Raw genomic sequence first — 24,209 nt, 5'->3', positions numbered from 1 at the left:
TTTTTTTGATGTAGCTTCTTGTTAGTCAAACGTAAACAGCCACCATTGAAATGGGCAAGTGTGGTGGGTTCAGTTAGCAAAGTTTAAATGTATTGCTGTTGCTCTGAGAAGGATTTGTCTTGCTAATTTCACACAAAAAAAGAAGCCAAGCCTGGCTGTTGTAATAACCATGGTCACTTTTTTTTTCCTTGCCTTAGTGGACTGTGAATGGGCAGCTCAGAGTTGGGTTCTTCACCACCAAGCTGGTCCCGTCGGGCTCCGAGCTGACCTTTGATTACCAGTTCCAGAGATACGGGTAGGTTCCATCTCTCTCTCTGCTTCAGGTGTTGCAAGTTAGAATTTTTGTGAGCACTGATGCACTGAAGAAACCCTGCTCCAAAGCAGAGCCTCATCTAGCAGAACAGTTAGAAATGAATGGGAATTCAACTGCATGAAATGTTACCTGGATAAAGTTTTCTATTTCAAACAGAAGAGGTTTGAAATCACATTATTTTCTTTTTCTTCCTCTTCATACCATCTCTCCCCAGTGGAAACTTCCCAGATAATGATTTGACTGTTTCCTCGATCTAACTATTAATTGCCTGAGCTTTAGACTTTGCCATGCTCTTAAATAAAGCCTCTTCATTCTCTCCCACCCACTACTGTTTTACAACTTAGCAGATACTTGCAAGAGCTGTAAAAGCCCAACGGATAGCACATTCCTTCTCTCTGTCTGACTGCACATGTGCAGACTGCAGTGTGGGCTTTGCTCTCTTGTGTGCATTTGAGCTCAGTATTTTCTGTTGCTGCTCATCCAGGCGTACTGCGAAGTATTTCACTCTTTTTGACATGATTAGCACAAAATGGCTTCTAGCAGCTTTGAAACGTGCAATTATGAGATTAGCTGTAGATCTATTGTATAATCCCTAGGCATCTTTACCAAATACTGTTTTTTTATGAGCATTTCTTCCTTCTGGATCCTGCTTTCTGCAACAGTGTAAGTAGAAGGATCAGAACTGAATTTTTTGTTACAGATTGATTCGTGCTAAAATGTCAGATACTGCCATGTAGTTTTCTGTTCCAGTTGGTAATAAGGCATAGAGCATAGAATCACTGAGGTTAGAAAAGACCTCTGAGGTCACCAAGTCCAACCCGAATGCATCCCCACCATGCCCACTCACCCATGCCTGTTAGTGCCACATGTACTCTTTTCTTGAAAAGCTCAGGTCTCTGAAGATGAGACAGTACCTGGCCTGATAGCTCATTAGAATCCCCAGGTGGGATTTGTCCACCTGAATTTGCTTATCAAAAAGTGCATGAGCCCATGCAAGCCGTCATGGAGCTATGTGCTGTGAGTGGTGGGGGCTAGGCCTTGCTAGGGGGTGATGGTCTCAACCTCAGGTAGGTGGCCAAGTGCATCAGCTCAGGTTCCAAGTGGCTTCTCACAGCACTCCTCTTCCACCTGGTCTGCTCTTTTGCTGTATTGGCTGACTTGGTATCTCCTGTGTTCGAGGTCAGTCAGTCTGGTCTCTGCCTCACTGTAGTTTTTTAGATCTGATCTCATAGGTCTCCTTCCTCATCTTCTGCTTCATATAAGACACTGCAGCTTCTCTGTTAGTTAGTGCTGATACTGCACAGCCAATGTCCTCCAGTCAGTTCTGTATGTTACATAGAATGGCAGAATCATTAAGGCTGGAAAGGATCAACTCTGATCACCAAGTCCAACCATCACCCCATCCCCACCGTGCCCACTAATCCAATCAAAAAACATGCTCTCAAGCAATTTTGGCATATCATAGAATCATCACAGAATCACTGGGTTGGAAGGGACTTGTAAAGGCCATCTGGTCCAACTCCCCTGCAACAAACAGAAGGCACCCACAGCTCGATTAGGGTGCTCAGAGCCCTGTCCAGCCTGACCTTGAATGTCTCCAGGGATTGGGCATCCACCACTGTGTAATTTTGGTTGATTGCAAGGTGTGGTATGAGGTTAGTGGATCCAACTCTGCAGCCTTTTCCAGTCTGGATTTTACTTCTTGACCTGGGGAGGGCCTGGAACTGTACCAGGCTTTGGCCTTCTGTGAAAGCAACAGGGAATCACAACAGCTGTTTAAGAATTGAAGGGTTTATTTGAATTTTTAATGGCTAGAATGAAAGGCCTCACCATGCAGGAAGGCATGGAGCTGAGAACTGTGCAAAGAGCAGAGAACTGGTGAATTACCAGTTGGGTCTGGGCAGCCTTGCTTTGCGAGACAGTGCAAACCATCTGAGAAGATGGGATGTGAATGTTTTCCATATTTTCTTCTGGCTGCTTAGCAGGAATTTGAAGAACAATGGAAAGAAAAGAGAAGTGTCAGAAGTGTCAGGGCAATGTGGTTAATGGTCTTTTCTCACTGCAGTATCAGGATTAAGATACGACAACTGGCCGTGAGTGCAATGGATTCATTATTTATCTGTCTGTTACTTCTGTCCCCAAACAGCAAAGAAGCTCAGAAATGTTTCTGTGGCTCAGCCAACTGCAGAGGCTACCTGGGAGGAGAGAACAGGGTCAGCATCCGGGCTGCAGGGGGGAAGATGAAGAAGGAACGCTCCCGTAAGAAGGATTCGGTGAGTGGGATTGGCCTGGGTGTCTGTATTTTTGTTGGTCTTGTCACTGAAATGCAGCACTGTTGAGGACATTACCTGAAATTGGACAGCTTAAATGCTGCCATCCCCAAGCTGGGATGTGAAATGTGAACCTCTAATTGCTTTGGCCTAGAGGCGAGTCAGCGCCAAGGAGCTTGTGTGGACACGCACTGTGTTCTTTCTGGGTTAGCTCCAGTTGTGTCTGCAGCTGGATGTGAATGAAATAAGGAATTGAGATCCAGTCTTTTTAAAGCCTTTTTATAGCTCCTTATGCATATAATCCTCTTCAAGTGGTTACATGAGCCCGTTCCCTGCACTGAATGGCACTGATGGATTTATCGATGCAGGAAGCAGTCAGGAGGAGCTCTTAGAAGCACTTTGCACTCAGGAAGAAGTGATGTGCACTCCTTTTGCCTCCTACAAAACAGAATTTTTCTCTGCCTGAGAAAAGAAAGCCTTGTCCCTACCAATGGCATTTGTTACCTGCTCTTTTGAGAGGTGCTGCCTTTGAAAATGCCAGCTTCATTTCCACATGCTGAAATCCTGAGAGTCAGGAAGCCAGGAAATCAGAAGTCATTTGTAAGTGATTTTAACATGCCTATTGGTGCCACTGAGCAGCAAGCTAAATAGGGAACGTTGGTGTATCAGTGTCTGCATGGAGAGCAATGCAGACACTGGTTGTGGTTATAAATATGAATTGAATGTTTAAAGAATCATTGCAATTAAACAATTATGGTCATTTGGTGCACATCTGTTTTCCTATGTGAAAAGGTAAACTTCCAAGCAGAAGCATTTTGGGCACACGCTTGGAAATTCCCCTGCAGAGCACTCTGCACATGGCATGGATGTATATATACATCTCAAATGTGCTATTCATTAGGAGAAATGCTCGTTAGGGCTGGGGATGCCTCGGTGTTGCGTGCGGGTATGGTTACAGGACAGGCTGCCCTCTGTGCCTTCCATTTGGGCTGGTGTAAACAGAGCTGGTGGGAACACTGCACTTCTGTATGGTATTTCAGGTCTAAACAATGTTGAATGAAAACTGTAATATTCCAGATAAAAGTAACCCAACCAAACTGAGTCAAATTAAAGCCAGACTTCAGTCTTGCAGTTGAGTCGGGGGGGGACATGTGCTGCCTCTTAGGGCCAAGGGAAGGAGCTCTTAGTATCACGTAGGGTGGCCTGATCATGGTTTTCTATCCTCCCTGTAGGTGGACGGGGAGCTGGAGGCACTGCTGGAGAATGGGGAGGGCCTCTCAGACAAGAACCAAGTTCTCAGCTTGTCCCGGCTGATGGTGCGCATCGAGACCCTGGAGCAGAAGCTCACCTGCCTCAAGCTCATCCAGGTGAGCAGCTCCAGGCTGGGGTGGGAGGGAATTTCTGGGTAAGCAATGTCTTGTAGCCATCATTCGAAGAAGAAAATAGGATGAAAAGGGTCTCTCTGTGGTGCCAGCACCCCAAGCGTGAGCTGAGTGGCTCTGCTTCATTCACAGATGGTGTGTAATGGTTGGCCTGGTTTTGTGATTCCTCTGAATCAGTGCAAGTCACCTGCAGCCAGCTTACAGGGCAGCATGTTACCTCGTGAAGTTTTATTCTGCAACATGAGCCATTCACCCATTAATGGCTGTAAACTTCTGCTGCATGAGTTGCTGCTCCCAAGCCAGCAGCCATGTCCACCTGAGTTGCATCAGACACATGCCAGTCTTGGCTCTGGCTCTGTGCTTCGTGTGCTTCCTCACTAGGAGTGAGTCTTACAGGTAGCACCCACCCAGCTAGCACTAGCCACCTTAGGATGTGGATGACACGTGTAGGTTTTGTTGATGAGTTGCTGACCCTTCTGTGTCACTTTGGCCCATGCAGAACACGCACTCACAGTCCTGCCTGAAGTCCTTCCTGGAGTGCCACGGCTTGTCACTGCTGTGGATCTGGATGACAGAGCTGGGTGACAGCAGGGGAAGCACCGCCAACAACCTCAAGCTGCAGCTGGAGGTCAGTGGTTCCCTGAATCATGTCAGGTTTGAAGCTTTCATAGGGATTTTGCTAATTGCTCCCAGCATGTCCATTTAAATATTATGGTTTTGATAGACGTATTGCACACTAAGCGTTGATGCAAACAAACTGCAGGTATCCTCACAGCCACAGCCTGAAACTTCTGCTTTAAGGGATGTTCTGAATACATGGAAGGAATTTGCCTCTGTGGTTTTTCTTAGATTTCTGAGTTAGTGACATGAGCCAGGCTTAAACAGCAGCGGCAGCGATCTTTATTTATTCCATACTGAACTACAGAGGCAGTTTGAGGTATTGCTTTGACGGGCTGAAGTGGAACTTTAATACTTCTGTCTTCTGTACGCACATTGCATGCAAAAAAACATCTGGAAGTTCCTTTCTTAAAGATACATCTACAGAACTTTGCTGTGGATTTCAGAGAGGCATGCCCAGCCCTGAGTCCAGGGACAGAAAGCAGAGCTCAGGGTGCTCATCCTATCACCAACTTCTGCTTCGTGTCCCCAAGGCACTCTTCTTCCTTAGCTCAGCATGGTTTTTCTCCTTTAGCATTTCTGAATGAGTTGTGCCACACTCATTTCCTCCTGATCCCAAGAGGAATGATGTCTGACAGCCCCATAACCCGTACTGCTGAAGAGATGGCATTGATGGCAAGCCAGCTTTGGCAACCATATAATTCTCCTCTTCAGAAGTATCCAGCACACTGTTCAGATTAGGATTTGATTGCCCCTGTTGCATTGGAGTAGGTTCAGGCACTCCACATCATTGTTCTCGAAGTCAGAGCTGCTCCCCACGAGTGTTAAGAGAGTATCTGAGTCACTGTGTCATTGGTGGCTTTGTCTCCACTCTTCATGCATCTAATCACGCCACGCTGACGATTAAGTTTGGTGGTTTTTATAGGTTTAATGTGCTCTTTTAAAATCAATGCAATTTTTTACAAGTGAGGGTGTAATAAAGGTCAGATCACACTTTGCCTTTTTTTTTTCCTCCTTTATTTTTTACCCATGGCCAGAAACCAGCACAATGCCCTGAGAGTGTCTTCTGTTCTTTGCTCCTGGAGGACTGATTTTAAGGAGGAGCAAGTTGAAAAGTTGGGCAACTTCCAAGTGCTGCAAAAGGCCTGGCTTTCTCTGCTTCAGAAGGACTGTCAGGGATTTGAGCTCTGGTTTTGAGAGAGAGGCTGCTGAAGTCACTATAGTATATGTTCTGAAGTCTCTGAGATTTTCTTTACTGCCTATCCAGCCACGTGCTACCCATTTAACTAGTGACTGCTGAACTGTGCTGGCTGTCCTGGGAATGGCTGTGGCCATATGTAAGCGCCCAAGCTTATTCAGTGTGGCTTATTGTAACTATGTTTGTGCTTACTGCTTTTTGCTCGTGGTTTGTTTGCTCTCTAACAAAAAAGTGGAGGTTCACCACTGCAATTCAGCCTGGAAAAGGGACACTGCTGTCCCCAGCCTGTGACCAGGTTGGATACTAGGGGGAACTTCTTCTCTAAAAGGGTGGTAATGCATTGGCACAGGCTGCCCAGGGAGGTGGTGGAATCACTGTCCTTGGAGGTGTTTAAGAACCGTGAAGTTGTGGCACTGATGGATGTGGTCAGTGGGCATGGTGGGGTGGGTTGGGGTTGGACTTGGTGACCTTAGAGATGTTTTCCAACCTTAATGTTGCTATGATTCTATTTTATGATCCTGTTCAAATCGATACTTCAGTTATTTCTTGAGAAAGGGGAATTGTTCCAGGTGGGAGAGAGCTGTGAATTCTTCAGCTCTAACGGCTGTGACCCTGTCTTTGCAATTAGATTATGAAGACACTGGAGCTGCTGCCGATACCCACCAAGAACATGCTGGAGGAGAGCAAGGTGCTTCCCATCATCCAGCGCTGGGCTCAGACCAAGAGTGCCATCCCACAGCTCAGTGAAGGTGATGGGTACTCGAGTGAGAACACGTCGCGCGCTCACACACCGCTCAACACACCGGAGCTGTCTGCCAAGCAGAGTGCTGAAGGAGACACAGATACCCCCAAGAAACTGGTGTTCCGGAGGCTCAAAATTATAAGTGAGAACAGCATGGACAGTGCCATCTCGGATACAACTAGTGAGCTGGAGGGGAAGGAAGGCAAAGAGGACCTGGACCAGCTGGAAGTTGCCCCGACGGAGGTGTCAGAGGAGCAGCAGCCTCAGCAGGAGGTGAAAGTGGCCGTGGACACACCGGTGGAGAGCAGCAAGCCCCAGGAGCTGGAGGCTGAGCCTGAAGTAGAGGTCAAGGAGAGCAATGGCACCAAGCTGGAGGAGCCCATCACGATGGAAACGCCGTCTCAGGATGAAGAGGAAGGCGTATCTGATGTCGAGAGCGAGAGGAGCCAAGAGCAAACGGACAAAATTGTGGATGTGAGCGACTTGGCCACCAGGCTGCTCGACTGCTGGAAAGACCTGAAGGTAAGAAGCACCCTGCTGCACCTGCATCTCCAGCACCTCTGCCCTTGCTGAACAACACGCAGAGGTGTTGTGGTTGAGTGCATGCAGGGCTAAGATTCATACTGTTGGTAAACTTTGACAACTAGGTTTGCCATTTGTACATAAGGAGCTTTTCCAGGTGCTTTCTATGTATATCCTTTCATTGCAAGCTACCCTGTCTGTGACTCACAGTAGGTTCCCAGGTTTTTCTGTGCTGCACATTGAAAGGAGCAAATTAGTATGGCCACCACAAAGACACCTTAACCACCTAGTTAGAATTTTTAGACTGTTCAGAGGGAGGGCAGCTCTGAGTTCTCAGCTGGTCAAAAAAAGGCTAGTAACAGTGCCACAGACAGTTTTGGTTGGCATGGCCCAGTATCCATCAGTGTTGATACAAACTGACCATCCATCAACTCTCAAGTTATCAGAAGATCGTCAGTGTTTCCTGTTCTGCAAACATCTGCTTTACATCTGCAATGTGGAAAGCCTCCAGAAAGCATTGGTTGGTAATTTCCATGCTCTTGATGGCAGCTTAAAGCTGGGTTCTCCTCTGGGTGTTTGTAGTTGGTGTTTAGGTCAGGTACATGCTTAGATTTTTGGATGTTAATCTGAGCCTTTAAATGTAGCTGCCCATCGTTTTACTTCCACTGAGCTCTTCTTAGAGCAGATAGCTCAAGAGAAGGGTTTGAGGGCTATTGGTTGCCTTCTCCAGGACTGAGAAACTGTCCCTGAGCACTGTAGATGCCCTTCTTGACCACTTGATCTTTAGCCAGCAGCTATCTTGGATGAGGTTGAGGATACAGTTCTGTAACATACAACTCAGTGCTTGAGGCATTTTCTGGGAGTTTCATTAGGTCTCTGGGAGCTTCTCATCCATCAACTGTTTCTATAGGATTATATTTCTTGGGAAAACGAAGTGGGTGGGAGCTTTGCTTTTCAAGTGTTTAAGCAGCGTTTGCTGAGGATCCTGCAAAGCAAAGGCAGTTCCCAGCCCTGAGGCTCTGAGCGTTGTCCCCAACATCACCAAAGTCAGATGAGAGAAAAGGGACCCTTGCAGTTTCCCAGTGCCACTTGCCCTGCAACTGAGATGGATCTGAGTCCCTTCCAGACTGAACAAGGAGATCTTGGTGGAGGTCTTCTGCGCTCCTCTTAATCAAGCATCTGCCTAGTTCTAATTCTTTAAGCACATTTACATCTTACAATGCATCAGACAGGTCAAGAGGTCTTTGCCTATTGAAATGGATAATGAAAAATGATTCAGGTTGATAAAATTGAGTGATGCCCTTAATGCAGTACCATGTGCAGATGGAGGAGACCACAGTGAGCTTTGGGTCCTTGAACTTTCACTCGTGTTGTTTAGCTGTCATAGGTGCATTCATTAACATTTATAAAACATACCTAGAGTTTTACTTAAGATAAATCTTACCTTAATCTCTGAATTTTTCAGAACAATCTCATGCTCTTGAAGTTTTGTAGAATTGTTTGAGCACTGGAACAGGTTGCCCAAGGAGGCTGTGGATGCCCCATCCCTGGAGGCATTCAAGGCCAGGCTGGATGTGGCTCTGGGCAGCCTGGTCTGGTGGTTGGCAACCCTGCACATAGCAGGGGGTTGAACCTAGATGATCACTGTGGTTCTTTTCAACCCAGGCCATTCTATGATTCATAATCATTCCTCTAACTGGGGGAGGAAGTAAGCCTTTACCATATAGAATGTGAATTAAAGTGTGTATCTGTAGGAAGGTTATGCTGTGCTTCATGTTCCTTCCCCTCTCCTCTACACGAAGTGGATCTGTGGCATATTGCTCTCTAGGTTTTAACCTGCAGACTCCTTGCATGGGCCTCATGGGTTCTTTATTTAAGTGACACTGTCAGGTTAAATTTGGGGTTATGTTGAAACAGAACCCTTTCCCATTCGCCACTAATACTTGGGGTTGTTGAAACTGAGAGCTAAGCTAATTCCTGTCCTGTGCTGGAGATGCATCTGCTCTGGACCACCCGTGCAATCTTTTACTTGCAGCCAGGGGTTTTCACATGCTGCAGTGTTTGAACTTCAAGCAGCAGACAAATGGTGCTCAAAAGCACTCAGAAAAAGTGGGAAGTTCCATAAAATGAGGGACTTCCCTTGAGTATTGCTCTGTCATGCTAACACCGTGTGCTGTGTCCCAGCCTGATTTATCTCTGGAGCCAGGAGGAGCTCAGGTTGGGCACAATGGGAGCCCTCAGCCATCAGCTTGGGATGTGGACTCACATCCCCTCTGTGTCTATTGCAAGGGATTTATTATTGTGAGGATGCCACCAACCCACTGCAGTGTATGCTCAGGGTGAAGGTGTTTGTGGTGCACCCAGTCAAGCAGAATTATACAAAAGAAAAAGTCATTTTTCTCCTGCAAACCATATCCCCACTCGTGGCACTCTGAGTTAACTGCTTCTGTCCGCTTTCCACCTATTGGGATGCTGCCCAACGCTAACGATGGTGCAGCCCTAAATGACCAAAGGAAGCTGGCTGGGGTGGCTGGGAGGGGGGTCTGAAACCTCGGGACTTAAGCTTTGTCCTCTCCAGTGGTGCTGATGACCCCCTTTGTAATTTCACCCATTTCCATCCAGCTTCTCAGGGCAGCGAGGAGCTTGTTAACATCACCAGCTGACCATGTGTCACCTTTTCTCAACTCCATTTTCAACTCCGTGCTGAAGAAGGGAGAGAACGTAGCGTGCGTGCTGTGAAGAAACGGGAAGATGGTTGGGAAGCTGGATGGTGCATGAGCAATTTAATAGGTGAAAAGAGGACAGAGGTGGTTAACTCAGTGATGCCGACGTTATTTTGGTGCGTCCATTGCCGGCAATGGACGTCGCTCCGGGAAAATCCCGACCCCTGGCACGAAAGGATTAAGTGAGCTATCTTTTTCTATACCTCTACACACAGGCCAGCTGCCTTGGCTCCCAGGGCTGCTCCTTGCCCCACAAGGAGCAATGCCACCGCTGTACATCCATCACATCACACACCCACCACGCCCCATGGGGGAAGTTTTCAGCCTGGGCTTGTGCCTGCGTGCCCTGCTCTCCAAGCATGTGGTGAGCGCTTTCCCCAGGCTGAAATCAGACCCTGCTGCACCCTGAGGATTGTGCTGTGGTCCTGTGCAGGTAAGGCTTCAAGGACAGCAGCCAGACCCACAGCAGAACAACACGTGCTGCGATGGTGGAGTGCTCTGGTGCTCTCCCCTCTTGGCATCTCAGAACATCTTCCAGCGTCACCCTCACCTTCTCAGTAGGGTTGGCACCACCAAGGGGACATGCACACCTCTGGTGGCTGGGATCTAGGCTGTTAGGAACCTGCCGTGAAGCTTTTCTCCTTTTGAAGGTTTAAATCTCAGTAGGGGCAGGAGGCACATTTGGTGTTAAGTGTGTTGATAGTTTCAGGGCTGTCAGCCCATTGGGTCGTATCACCACTTACCCAAAGCTGGTCTGCAGGTCCTACAGCTCCACGTCCCGCTCCTTAGACATCCGGTGGTGATCTGCCATCTGCACATCTAAAATCTGTCCTTTAGAGAACCAGAGCTGCACAGAAGTCATAGAATCATAGAGTGGTTTGGGTTGGAAGGGACCTAACAGCCCACCCAACGCAGCCCAGGTGCTCACAGCTGAATCCATGACCTTGGGCACTGAGGAGATGGGGCATCACAGCTGCTCAGGGCAGCCTGTTCTAAACAGGTCATAGCTTTGAGGCTCCACAAACCTTCTCTTTAATAGTTGGAGAAGATTTTTATTTTTAGGAAAAACTTTTTGAGGGATCCAAGTGAGTTGGATTTTAAGGGTTTTAGTTGAATACTTTTGGCTTCATGAGTATTTAGCAGATCAGGGCTAAGGTGATATCCCCACTGTTTGGCTTTGGCAAGGTGGACTTTCTCTTTTACGATCAAAACACCCTTTCTGTGAGCATAATTATTAGCCTGATGGGGATAGCAGAGCTTGGGTGGCCCCTTCACCCAGTCACACACCACACAGCCATCCCGGAGTGACTGGCTACCATCCCGGCACGTGCATCACGTGCCCTAATGAGGACGTTTGTTATTTGTTATAACTTCCAGCAGTTCATGGAAACAATAGGCATTGGTGAGCAGCCACGCTGTTGCTTGCACTAAGGTTTTTTTGATCTTTACATAAGGAAGGCTTTGGGGTCAGTCCTTATTGCCTCAGCACCATCCTCTAGCTTCCTGCTTGTGCGCAGGGTTGGAAGTCATAGAATCATAGAATGACTTGGGTTAGAAGGGATCTTAATGATAACCCAGTTCCAGCTCCCTGCTGTGGGCTGGCTGCCCCCACCAGATCAGGCTGCTCAGGGCTTCATCCAACCTGGCACTGCACACCTCTAGGGATGGAATGGGCATCTGCAGCTCTCTGGGCATGCTCTTGGGATGAGCCCCTCTGCCCTGTAGCAGTTGGATTTCTCCAGTTCAGTGCCATCGAGCAAAAATAATTGAGAGCTAACACAGAAGTTTCCAGCAAGAGCTGAGTTAAGCCCATTCTTCCTTTCCTTGTGCCATTGTGTCCTTTGAGACTAGAGAGAATTCTCTCTTGGCTCAAGGATGGTGTGTGTGCACCCAACAGCCTCATTCAGGGATTTTTTCTTCTCTTACGCTTGTAACACTCATACCACTTCACTTTCTGTATCTAATTTTCTGTGTAATTCATTAAAAATGGCTCTCAAAGGTACAGAGCCCCCCGGGCTCTGCTAGCAGTGCTCCCATTGATTTATTTAGCAACGAGCAGCTTCCGTTTCCCAGAATAAACCAGGCTCTTCAGAGCGTCTGTTTGGCCACCATCTGCTCTTCATAGCACAGTGCTGACACATCCCTCTGCCTGCTGCTCTTCCAAAGGCTCTGCTGCATCTGCTCTTCCCCAGCCCCATCCTGGCACTCTGCATCCGCCATCCAGAAATAAAGAACTCGCTGCCATGCAGCAGTTCATAATTAGCTTGGATCGTTTTTTCCAGTAGTTTCATGTTGCATGCTCTGCTGTTTAATAGGAGAATTCTTTTTTGGAGCTGGGAAGTCTGTTTCAGCCAATGTCTGTTCTCTTCTTGCATGCTGCTTTATCCTTGAGCAGTCTGGGCTGGCTCACTGGTTCCAGTTCAGCGTGGTGCTGCTACCTGGGAGCCAGCAGCTTCGGTTTCATTGCATGCTGCTCTCCGAGGATGAGCTTTCAGGGCTGCTGATGCAGAAGGGAAGAAAATAAAAGGGAAAAATGCAGCACTTTGGGTGCTCTGGGGACTGTGGAAGCTCCTAGCACAAGGCAGTAAGAGAGAAAATAGAGTCATAGAATCATTAAGGATGGAAATGTCCACCAAGATCATTGGTCCAGCCATCAACCCATCACCGCCATGCCCACTCCTAGAATCACTGAGGTTGGGAAAGACCTCCAAGGTCGTCAATCCCAACGATCAGCCCATCACCACCATGACTGGGGCTGAACAGACACAGAGTTGTGCCCTCCTTGCAAGAGCAAAATAGGCATTAGACCCTATTACAACCTACAGCAGCAGCTCTGAGGTGATCGTGCCCTGTGGCCAGACCACAACGGGCTTTCTTACTCTTTCCTTTATTTCACTAAAGGAAGGTTGATTTTTTTCAGCCCGTGGGACACACGGTGAAGTTAAAACAGTAGGAGCAGAACTTAACTTAAACCTGGGCTCTCATTAACTGTAGTGCTGGAGGTGGGCACATTGCTGATGCAGTGTGCTGCAACTCAGCGGCCCCATAGAGTGGTCATGTAATTTCCAGCCAGCTTGAATCAAATAAAGGTTGACAGTTAATATTTTGAAAGAAGATAGTTTGTTTTGCTCTGAGATTTTCTCTGAGCCATTAGCAAAGCAGGCTGGAAGCTGGCACAGGTTTGCCAGCCTCAGACCTGAACTTGGCAACTTAGGGCAACGTCCATGCCCTAAATTAAAGGAGATGTTGCTGCTGCACTGAAGGCACCATGATGCTTTTTCCCCCAGAGGTATCACGGTGCTGTGGCTGCCCATGCTGTTGGGTTAGGTACAAAGGATTAATGCTGCTCATGGAAGGTGGCTTTGCTCAGGTTTGGATTTTGCTGTTCGCTAAATGACGTTGCAAGCAAAGCATTGCTGCCATGGAGCAGGAGTCAGGAACCCAGGGCTGCTGGGGTGTCAGGAAGGCACTAAGCCATTAGAAGTGATGTCACACCTTTTAGTGATGTAGCACCTTTAAAATGGGGCTTAGCAAAGCAACACTCAGCCAAAATCCAGGTGTGTACAGAGTGGGATGTCCCTGATCAGCAGCTGCCCTGCTTGGCACAAAAGCCCCGTAGACTCCACAGACACAAATTGCTGATGAAGGACAATATATAGAAAGCACCACAATGACTTATTTAAAACTTTGCTTCCAAATACCGTTTTTTGGTGTTTGGTTTAAAATTGTGATTGAATTGCTAGAACGATGAGTTCTGATTCTTGCATCCTCAGGGATGTTCTGACTGAAAACTTGACTCTGTCCTCTGGCTTGTTTTATAGGAGGTGTACCGAATCCCAAAGAAGAGTCAAGCAGAAAAGGAGAGCAGTGGTATGTACTCACATTTTTCTATGTACTACTAAAAAATGGATTAATTTTCCCAGTGTGTGATGTCAGGAGAGGTTCCCAGTTGGTAGCTGAGCTGCTGATGCTGTGTCCCAGCCCTAAATTCAATCCAGTCCAGTCCCTAAATCTCTAAAATGTCTGATGCATGAGCAGCTGCTAGCAAGGGAGGTGAGATTTGTTTGCATGGAAGAGCGCTGAGGTGGAGGCTTCCATCTATGCTTTGTTCCATGATCTCATTGAGTGGTCTTGTGGCTGATGGAGGGACAAGCATCACCCATGGAGGTGCACCCAGAGCAGACTGTATCACAGCCAAACCCCTGGGAGGGCACCGAGCGATCCCAGGGCATTCCTGAGCTGTTGGCACCACTTGTGGTGACCCACATGCAGGATGCATGGGCGGGGGTCTTGTCCTGCTGTTCTCCTAAGGTCAAGGCTTTCCTTATAGCACATCTCTGCACTGAAATGTTAACTCACCCAGGAACCATCATTAGAGTCAGGAGGAAGTAATGAGGCTGTGAATGCATTTGCTGTGGGAAGAAGAGCCCTTTGGAACCTGGAGTGAAAACTTACGTTACCTCTGAGGCTGGAAGCAAGAATGCATTACATTTGGGGTTTTTCATTGACCTGAAAGCTGCTGCTTGGGGCCTGAGCCCGCCAGCTCTGTGTCTTTCAGTACAGACTCTGTGTCAGTGACAATAAGCATGGGGAACTTCTTGCTTTACAGTCAGGTTTTAGGGTGTCAGAGCACTCCAGGAGATCTGTGCCAAGGTCTGGAGCCTTTTCCACTCTGAAACAGGTTTCCTGCTGAAAGAATGGGAGGAGGGGAAACGAGTGAAATGAGTGATGCGTTTTCATCCATGAGGTAACAGCTCAGAAGTTGGAGTGTTGTCTAAAAATAGAAATGAAAATGGAAGCTTTATTTTAACCACACTTGCAATCCTGAGGCTGATTCGGGACAACCTGTAATTTGTTTGAATGGGTACTCTGTTGGCCAACACAGAGGAACCACTGAAACTCCAAGAGGGAGCTAGGAATATGCTGAATTATAAGAGCTCTCTCTTTTTACCCATTTTTCTCAACAGCTGACCGGGGCAGAGAGGCAGCTGGCCTCAGGGATCAGACTCCCACACCGAAGAACCCCGTCCTGAGCCGCACAGACCCCGAGTGGCAGAACCTGAGCAAGGAGAAGAAGAGGAGGCGAGACTCGCTGTCCCCTCCAGCATCAGCGTATGAGCGGGGCACCAAGAGGCCCGAGGACAGGCAAGTTGGACCCTGCCAAGGGTAAAACAGTGGGAAATTGGCCCAGGTGGCCTCTGGAAACACACAGGGATGGGGAAGAGAGTGTCTTGGTTGAATGCTCTGTGTGGTGAGTTGTGTTCCCTGGGAGTTGTGTTCCCAGGGAGTTCCCTGAGTCCACCTGGAAGCTCCTTGGTGGGCTCTGGGGTCTTCATGGTACTTCTTGTGGTTCTCATGCAGCAGTGAGCAAAGGTGTAAAGGGGTCTTCGCTGTCACAGAATCGTTAAGGTTGGAAAAGAGCTCTGAGGTGATGAAGTCCAACCGTTCACCCATAACCAGCACGCCAACTGAAAGAATCATAGAGGTTGGAAGAGATCTCTGATCAAGTCCAACCAGTGACCCATCACCACCATGCCCACTAAACCACATCCCTAAGCCTGTGCCCTTCTACCCTGCCAATCCTCTTGGGTCATACAGTTCTGAAATTTAGTCCAGACATGACTTCTAGCACAGACCAATCTCCTTGGGCAAAACAGATGACCTCTGTTTAAGTTACCCCAGTGGCACTTCTGCTGTTGCCATTTTTCATTGTTTCTCTTCCGTGTTCTCCTTACTCAAAAGCTCCTTGTTCATTAAGAGAAGGAATATATTACATGTCTCCTGTTTCAGGGAGACTTCAGATCATATTAAAGGCAGTAACAAGGAATCTCCTTTACAGAAGTCAGCTTTCCATTGTCCCTCTTAAATAGGATCTAAGGCAACATAGCAATTAGGGAACAATTGCTGGTGAGTCAGCCATGCCAGCATCTTTTTGTCCTCCTAGTGGGAAAGCTTGAGATGTCTGCATTAAAAACAAGCCACAAATCTACAATACTGTAATTACCCATTTGGAGGATGTAAACATCACAGAGGGCTGGGGGCAGAAGGAGAGAGCTGAGTAAGTGCAGTGTTTGTGGAGACAGGAGAAAGGATGGAGGGAATTATAGAATGGCCTGGGTTGAAAAGGACCACAATGCTCATCCAGTTCCAACCCCCTGCTATGTGCAGGGTCGCCAACCAGCAGACCAGGCTGTCCAGAGCCACATCCAGCCTGGCCTTGAATGCCTCCAGGGATGGGGCATCCACAGCCTCCTTGGGCAGCCTGTTCCAGTGCGTCACCACCCTATGGGTGAAAGTGGTGTGCTCCAGTGAGGAAAACAGGCTGGAGGGGTGCAAAACAAGCAGTTCTTCACCAAGCAAGGTGGGAAGAGGTGAGCAGAAGCTTTGGGAAGCTTCAGCCCACCCCTGGAGTTCCCAGCAGTCCCAGGGGTGCTGCCTTTTCCCTAAGCTTGCCTCAGTTCTCCCTTAGGTACATTCGTTAGGAAGGCTCACAGCAGAACCACAGCGATGGGCATCAGAGTGCAGGAGGAAGGGGTGGAAAAAGAGTGTGAAGGATTGGAGCAAACAGAAAGCAAGATAGAAAAAGAGGGGTTGCATGAGCACAGAATGCTGCAATTCGTTCTGTGCTAAATCCTCAATTTTCCTCTGTCTGTCCTTCCGCTCCAGCTGCCTTCCATGTAAACTCCCAAGGCAGTACCAGGAAAGACTTTAATTATTTAAATTGAGCTCTTCATGTCAATAAGGTTCACATTAGCAGATGCTTGCAGCTACTCTGGGAATGTGAGGAAACTTCTTAAGTGTTGGTAGCAATGTGCTTTTGATATGTAAATTGAACACATGAACACCAAGTTAGTATATTATGTATATACGGGATGCTTTGTAGAAGCCACTTCACTTAGGGCTGCAAAACATTTCTGCTTGTAATCCCTGTTTTACCACACTCGTAACTTCTCAAAATACCCACCTTTGATCTGAAGTTTTCCATGGTTGAGATCTGATCAAAGTCCTTAGGCTTTTTCTTTAATAATATTTTAAGTCCTTGGAAAAACCCCTCCAGCTGCTCTGCATCTCAGGATGAAAATTCTTACTCTTTAAAAAAAAAAATCCATCCACACTTTATTATATTTTCTTAAGCTAGAACTGTGGTCTAGTAAATAGCATAACTCTAAACAGAAACGTGTTGCTTGCAATTCCATTGTTCTTAGTAATGTCTGCACATCTGTCTGGAGCGCAGGAAGGGCACATGGCTCTGCGTGCCTGGGGCTTTGCCTGCAGTGGGAGGGATGCAGGGGCTCAGCCTGGCACAGCTCGGAGGGTGATGTCCACCTGGAAGCCCAATGAATTGAGCTGTGGAGATAAGGCTGTGGGACGTTTGGGGTGCCTTGCTCCTGCTTTTTGGAACCTGGAGTGGAGAATTGAGCGTGGGCTGAAGCAGTGGTACCCAGCCTGTCTGAGGGCTCCTTGCTGCTTTTGCCCACACATCTCTGGGTTCTGTTAGTCCTGGGACTGTTCAGGGCAGTGGCAGGGGCTCCATCCTTGGTGTTCCCTAAAGCCAGGCTGGATGGGGTCCCGAGCAGCCTGAGCTGGAGGGGGCAACCAGCCCATGGCAGGGGTTGGGGCTGCAGGGATGGGGGGGAGGTTTAGGTTAGATATTAGGAGGAAGTTTTTCACTCAGAGGGTGGTGACACACTGGAACAGGTTGCCAAAGGAGGCTGTGGATGTCCCATCCCTGGAGGCATTCAAGGCCAGGCTGGATGTGGCTCTGGGCAGCCTGGTCTGCTGGTTGGCGACCCTGCACATAGCAGGGGGTTGGAACTGGATGATCATTGTGGTCCTTTTCAACCCAGGCCATTCTGTGATGTCTCTGTGATTCCATGGTTCTGTGATCTTCAAGGTCCATTCCAGCCCAGCTATTCTCTGATCATGAGATCCCCTCTTCTCTCTGTTGCAGGTATGACACACCAGCATCAAAGAAGAAAGTCCGCCTCAAGGACCGCAACAAGCTGTCGACAGAGGAGCGCAGGAAGCTCTTTGAGCAGGAGGTGGCCCAACGGGAGGCCCAAAAGCAGCAACAACAACTGCAGAACTTGGGCATAACGTCCCCCCTTTCCTACGACTCCATGGGCTATGGCACACCGCACCACAGCTTCATCGGCTACCCGCCCGGCTACCCCATGCAGGCCTACGTGGACCCCAGCAACCCCAACGCGGGCAAGGTGCTGCTGCCCACCCCAAGCATGGACTCTATGTGCTCCCCAGCAGCATACGAGCACCCTCAGCCCATGGTGGGGCACACGGTTGAACCCACCCTGCCCACTCCCCAGCCGGTCCCAGTAGTCCAACATGTAGCAACGCCGATGGAGGTGACGACTCCTCAGTATGTAGCACAAAGCGACGCCGTGGTCCACCAAGAACCCAACGTGGCTGTCCTGCCCGTGCCCACCACAGGACCAGTGCAGGGGCAGAGCTATGGGGTGTGGGATTCCAGCCAGCAGACGGTGGCCGTGCAGCAGCAGTACTCGCCAGCCCAGTCCCAGCCTGCCATATATTACCAGGGCCAGACCTGTCAGACTGTTTATGGGGTGACGTCCCCCTACTCTCAGACGACCCCACCGATTGTACAGGTAACCCATGGGGGAAATATGACCTTTTCAGGCACAGTGTAGCACAGAGCACCCGCAGAAGGAAGGGAGCCAGCCTGCAGCTGGAATGCTGTGTGTGCTCACCGCGCCAGGGGCTGTCCTGATTTGCTTTAGTGTTGGGCAGCATTGCTGAAATAACTCCATCTGAGAGTCTGTGTAAAGCACAGGTTTGCTTTGTGGTTACTGCTGCTTGATTGGGATGTGATCTCCCATAAGTTCTCCAGGATGTGAGAATTCCTTCCCCCTGATGTGGTGCATTGCTCCCATCAGTCCCCATCAGTTTTTTCTTCTAGGGTGTACCTCATTTTCATTTCACATTATCCAGTGATGGTGTTCCTGCTGCACATCTTGCTAGCTTCTTTCCAGTCAGGAGCCTCACAGATTGCTTTAAAAAGAACAAATGGAGCTCATTGCACGCTGGGAGTGAGGGTGGAGCAGTAAAGTCAGGGGTTTACCTAAAGGAGGATCCAGGACTGCCAGCTGCTTCATGTTCTGTCCTAACTCCAGCCTGGGGATCCCTCTGGGCAGACCATATCTGGTGGGATACAGGCTGTGTCCTGGTGGCAAGCACTGGTGCTGTCCTGCTTTACACGCTCTGAGATATCCACTCTCATTTGATACATTAGAAGATTTCTTCATCATACATGTGCTGGGAAATAGTCTTTTGTGCTCAGTGTTGCACTTTCTTCCACTGCTGATGGAGCGATTGTCCTGAGCAAGTGATTTGCTATTTCCTTTGAAAGCTGTAGGTTGGATGTTCTGTAGGCTGTCTCCTTTGGCTACCCAGGGCAGGATGCTGACCCCAACCCCTTGTTCTCCATTGCAGAGCTACACCCAGCCAGGCCTGCAGTACATCCAGGGGCAGCAGATCTACACGGCCCACCCGCAGGGAGTGATCGTCCAGCCCCCGCCTGCCGTCACCACCATCGTGGCAGCTGGGCAGCCACAGCCCATCCAGCAGGTATGGAGTTGGGAGATGGATGGCACCATGTGAGCTGCTGACCTCTGCACGGATTGGGGCATCAGGCAGCTGGTAGAAGGACTGGGGAGCTGTCCTGCCCAAAGCTCCTTCCCTACTCAGGGTCAGGTTGGGTGGACCCAGGGCAGCCTGGTCTGGTGGGTGGCAACCAGCCCACAGCTGGTTTGGGGCTGAATGAGCTTTGAGATCTCTTCCAACTCAAGCCATGTTGTGACTCTGGTTCTGTGATCTTTAAGGACCCTTCCAACCCAAGCTGTTCTTTGGTTCTATGATCTTTCATAGAAACTTCCAGCCCAACCATCTGAGATCTAAGAGTACCTGTGACAGAGTGCTTGTGTTCATATGGTCAGGGTGTGAACAAGTAGCTACCAGTGGCTGTTGGATGAAAAGTGGGTGACATGTTCTACTGTCACTTCTCGGGGCAATGCTAATGTCCTTTTTGAGTTTTACCTACAACAAAGACTTTGTTGCAGAGAGACAGAGCTGTCAGACTGCTCTGCTCTGCCCTCTGGCATTGTTGTGTGTGTGTTTTCAGCCAGAGCTTGTGGTGACCAACAACCTCCTGGACCTGCCTCCGCCATCCCCTCCCAAACCCAAAACCATTGTCCTGCCTCCCAACTGGAAAACAGCCCGAGACCCCGAGGGAAAGATCTACTACTACCACGTGGTAACGAGGTAAGTGATAATGAGGTCAGCATTGGGGTGGCTGGAGAACAGATGGATGCAGTGGCACCATGCACCTCCAAGCACAGGCCAGGTGGGGTGGTGCTCTGCTTGAGTCTTGCTGTGAGATGGGGACACGACTGAGCTTGGTCATAGTATCATTAAGGTTGGAAAAGACTACTAAGATCATCAAGTCCAACCTTACCTGTCAGTGAGGAGTGCCTCCTTCATCATTCTTCTGCAATTACACCAGAAACTGCTGATTGAATGCAGTGAACCTTGAACTTTTTTAGAGGAACCCTAATGGGAAATTTCTATAAATCCATCTTTTAGGATATCTTCAGATTGGACAGGGCCAGTAGAGGAAAGGAGATCTGACCTGTCCATACATGTTCTTATTTGAATATACATTTTCATGTTTGAGTTATTCATTTTAGCAGTTGAATAGTAGTTATTTGACATCACGTACAGTAATTAGTATCTGGAGAACTAAGTGCTGTGCTGAGGTACACAGAGCTGCTTGGAACAAGCATGCTCCCATGTTTCTCCATGGCTTTTCCTTAAAAGCAGAAAGATTTCTATTTGCAGGTCAGCAAACCTAAGAGGCTCAGAGCACTGATTCGATGCAGCCCTCTGGGTTCTGCTATGCAGAGGAGCTCATGTCCGAGCTTCACAGAGCTCACAGCTGGGAAATAGTTGCTGTGTGAGGTCACCTGTGCACCTAGCAGTGCTGCTGCAGGGCTGGGCTCTTTCCATCCCTTTTGTTTGGTCTGCTTTTCAGTTGACCTGAGAGTCAGAGCAGGCTGTGATGCTCTCCTGACGCACAGACAGGCTGAGTGTCATCTGTCTGTTGAGCCTTTCAGGTTCTTCATCAGGGCTTTTCTCAAGACTTCTGCTCTGCATCCTTTCTGTTGTGAGATGCCTTCAGGTGCTGCTGCCCTTTGTTCTGCAGAAACAGACATTAAACCCATCCCTTAGGTCTGATGTGATGTCTCTCACCACAATCATAGACATTGTGTTTCATGTCTATGGCCAGCTGCCCTCAGTCCCATTGCAAGTGTCACCAGTGGCAGAAAATGGTGCAAGTTCTCCTTTTTAAAATGGCTCCTTCTCTGAGGGTGATGTGCTCTGTTTGTTCTCCAGGCAAACCCAGTGGGACCCTCCAACGTGGGACAGCCCAGGGGATGATGCCAGCCTGGAGCACGAAGCTGAGATGGATCTTGGGACCCCAACGTATGATGAAAACCCAATGAAGGTAAGCGTGGGGGTCAACGAGGAAAGCTCACTGCCAGCATCTTGATGGCCCACATGGATGATCCTGGGCTTGTCTGCTTGCCAGAGCAGCATGTGTGCATGCTGCAGGGTGCTGGTTGTGGGATGGTGACAGAGGAAAAGCAGTGACCCGAGATGAGCCGTAATAGCTGTACTGACCGTTGGCTTTACGGGCTTCAGAATAGTGCTGTAGGATCAAGGAAGTTCTGTTGTTTTCTCAGCATGTGGTGCTTTTTGCAGTCGTGTGGGGGTTCCCTTCAGGTCTGGGGTCTCACCTTTCTTCTGTGTTGGATCTGAAGAAGCTCAGGCTCATTGACAGCAAGGTGGGAGCAGATGTATCTCCTTGATGGTGTCCCATCTGCAGGCAGGATGTCTCTGGCTGCCTCACTGCATGTGTCTCGCCATAGGTTTGAGAATGGAAAGACCAAACCAGGTGTTAAACCCCACTCCCATCCTCCAAGCAGCTGCTAAGTCATGCCATGGGTGTGCCCTGTGGCACTGTGGGGCAGAGAGAGGAGCCATGGAGAAAGGGTTTGTTGCTGGGTTGTAATTCTGGGAGTAGTCCCCATCTTCTCCAGCCATGCTGTTCCAGAGCAGAGTCTCTGTGCTGCTGACAAAGCCATTTCTCCCTGCTCTGCTGCAGTCACTTTTCCCAACTCCTTCCATTTCCTTGCTGGGATGCTGAGGGTTAATTCAATCCATGTAATGCCTCCAAGCACTTCAGTTGGGATTCTTGGAGAGCTGACTTAAGCAATATTAATTGCAAATATTTATCTGCCTGTAAAAAAGTTAATTAGAGAACAAATGAAGGCCTGGCACACACTGCTCCACTTCTGTGACGTTGCAGAGGGGTCCAGAGGAGCTTCATAATGGATTTTGTCCCTGGGTCTGCCTGTTCTGGGAGCCTTGGGATCTCACTGCAGAGGAGCAGAGTGAACAGTCACATCCCCAAAGCATACATGGGCACACGTGTGCCTTGGGGCTGCAGAGGCTGCTGGGCTTTTAGGTCCTTGTGGGGCACACGTTCAGTAACACGCAGTGGATTTCCACTGCATCTCCCCCTGGCTGTTTTCTTTTGCTCCCTTCCTCCTTCCCACTCCATCCCCAGCATGGTTTTCCACCTCTTAGCACCTCAGGTAGAATATTAGGAACAACAAGAGTGGCAATGCAGTGGCACAGCTGCCCAGGGAGGTGGTGGGGTCACCATCCCTGGAGGTGTTTCAGAACTGTGGAGATGTGGCACTGAGGGATGTGGTCAGTGGGCATGGTGGGGTTGGTTGGGGTTGGGTGTGGGAATCTCAGAGGTCTTTTCCAACCTTAATGAATATACAGTTGTGTGATTCCATGTCCCATCCAGCCCAACTCTGCTCTGCAGCCTTTCTGCAAGGCAGTGAAACTCGCATTATGGATGTCCTCAAAGCACTGTGTGCCTTTATTTTTCTTTTTGCATTTCCTTGCATTACAGTTTTCCTGGCAGGCAGCAGTGCTTTGGAGGGGCTCAGAGGAATGAGCTGTGGTCAGACCAAGGCAGGCCAAAGCCTTGGAACAATCTCTGAGTAATGGTAACCACAGCTCTATGTCATCGCAGTGCAAGCCTACTGTTACTGTACTTCTGTCCTAAGTGCAGCTCTCAAGCAGTAAGCTTTCAATGAGGCTGAAATCAAGATTAATCTTAGCATGGGGAGAAATTATCACCTTTGCACCAATAACAGCTAAGCATTTCTCGTCTTCACTCTTGCCCTCATGCCACAGGGGTTCCCCCTGCATCCCACAGAGCCTACAGGGCAATGTTAAGCTCCCAACCTCCAGTGTGCTCCAACTCAGAGGTAACCATTGCAGCCAGCAGCTTTCCTGCACAGCTCACAGGGCCTTGCTGAGCTGAGAACTCAGCTGGGGTGCCTGCACAGCCCCCTGTAGGACCACAGCTCTGCCCCTGCCTGCTCAGTGCCTGCGTTGGCATCGAGTCATCCAAGTTGGGAAGGACCTCCAAGATCACCAAGTCCAACCCCAGCCCACTCCCACCATACCCACATCCCTCAGTGCCACATCTCCACGGTTCCGAACACCTCCAGGGACAGTGACCACCACCTCCCTGGGCAGTCTGTGCCACTGCATCACCACTCTTTCTGAGAAGGAACCATTCCTAACACCCCACCATGGCTGTGCCCATGGCTGTCTCTTGGGGATTGCCCTGGCACACACCCGCTGGCGAGGCATTGGCTTCCCCTCTGCAGTGGAATGGCTCAGCCCATCATTTTTTCCATGGAAAGAGGAATGAGACTCCTACCTCAGCCAGTAGGAAAAACACTGAAATTCAGAATGCTCATCAAAGCAGACAACCAAAGGTTTGTCATTTTTTCATGAACGCATCATCCCGCTCCGCTTCAGCTGACCAATGAGTGTGTGTCGTTTGGACTCCCCGAGGGCCAAAGTAAAATCCCATTGTTGCAGAACTGACCTGCATAGGAAGTCTCACCCTGCAGTGCTGAGCGTGGGTGGATGGCAGCAGCACGAAGCTCTGACCCGGGCAAACGTGGGAGGTTGGGATGTCAGTGGGGTTGGGCCTCGCTGTTTTCTTGCACTGGGGTGTGCTCTCCTGGCTGGCTTTGGTGCTGCTCTCCATTCATGGTCCGACATCACTGCCTTCCAGCTGGAGCTGGAGCCTTGGACCCACGGCCACGCTGTGGGGAAGGAATGAGAGAGGGATGGGGCTGCCCAGGTGATTCTGTTGGGTTTTGTGTCTTCCATCCTGCATACCTGCACTGTGCTGTGGTGCCTGCATACCTGCACTGTGCTCTAGAAGTCATCTATGGCCTCCCTCTGTCTGCTGCTGGCGGCGTTGGGGGGGGATAACAAAACCCTATAGGGTTATAAGGCTCACATTA

At 49.2% G+C, this 24,209-nt stretch overlaps 1 protein-coding gene across 5 annotated transcripts in view; it reads left to right on the top strand.

Annotated features, from left to right (window-relative positions):
* SETD2 (SET domain containing 2) overlaps positions 1 to 24,209 on the top strand; it is a 53,713-nt gene that overhangs the window by 25,985 nt on the left and 3,519 nt on the right. For 3 of the 5 annotated variants that reach the window (XM_015281125.4, XM_046933507.1, XM_046933509.1), the window contains exons 8-18: positions 198 to 295; positions 2,460 to 2,586; positions 3,816 to 3,950; positions 4,465 to 4,593; positions 6,410 to 7,045; positions 13,590 to 13,638; positions 14,736 to 14,913; positions 17,720 to 18,392; positions 19,237 to 19,371; positions 19,925 to 20,064; positions 21,196 to 21,307. In XM_015281125.4, coding sequence (XP_015136611.2) covers positions 198 to 295; positions 2,460 to 2,586; positions 3,816 to 3,950; positions 4,465 to 4,593; positions 6,410 to 7,045; positions 13,590 to 13,638; positions 14,736 to 14,913; positions 17,720 to 18,392; positions 19,237 to 19,371; positions 19,925 to 20,064; positions 21,196 to 21,307 — 2,412 coding nt within the window. Of the gene's footprint in view, positions 1 to 197; positions 296 to 2,459; positions 2,587 to 3,815; positions 3,951 to 4,464; positions 4,594 to 6,409; positions 7,046 to 9,667; positions 9,951 to 13,589; positions 13,639 to 14,735; positions 14,914 to 17,719; positions 18,393 to 19,236; positions 19,372 to 19,924; positions 20,065 to 21,195; positions 21,308 to 24,209 lie in introns of those variants that run through there. The other 2 variants (XR_005858054.2, XR_005858053.2) reach the window with 2 other exon arrangements.

The sequence above is a fragment of the Gallus gallus genome, chromosome 2, assembly GCF_016699485.2.
Source record: "Gallus gallus isolate bGalGal1 chromosome 2, bGalGal1.mat.broiler.GRCg7b, whole genome shotgun sequence".
NCBI classification, from domain to species: Eukaryota; Metazoa; Chordata; class Aves; order Galliformes; family Phasianidae; genus Gallus; species Gallus gallus.
The sequence above is the reverse complement of the archived record's forward strand: the minus strand, read 5'-3'. Positions and strand labels throughout refer to the sequence as shown.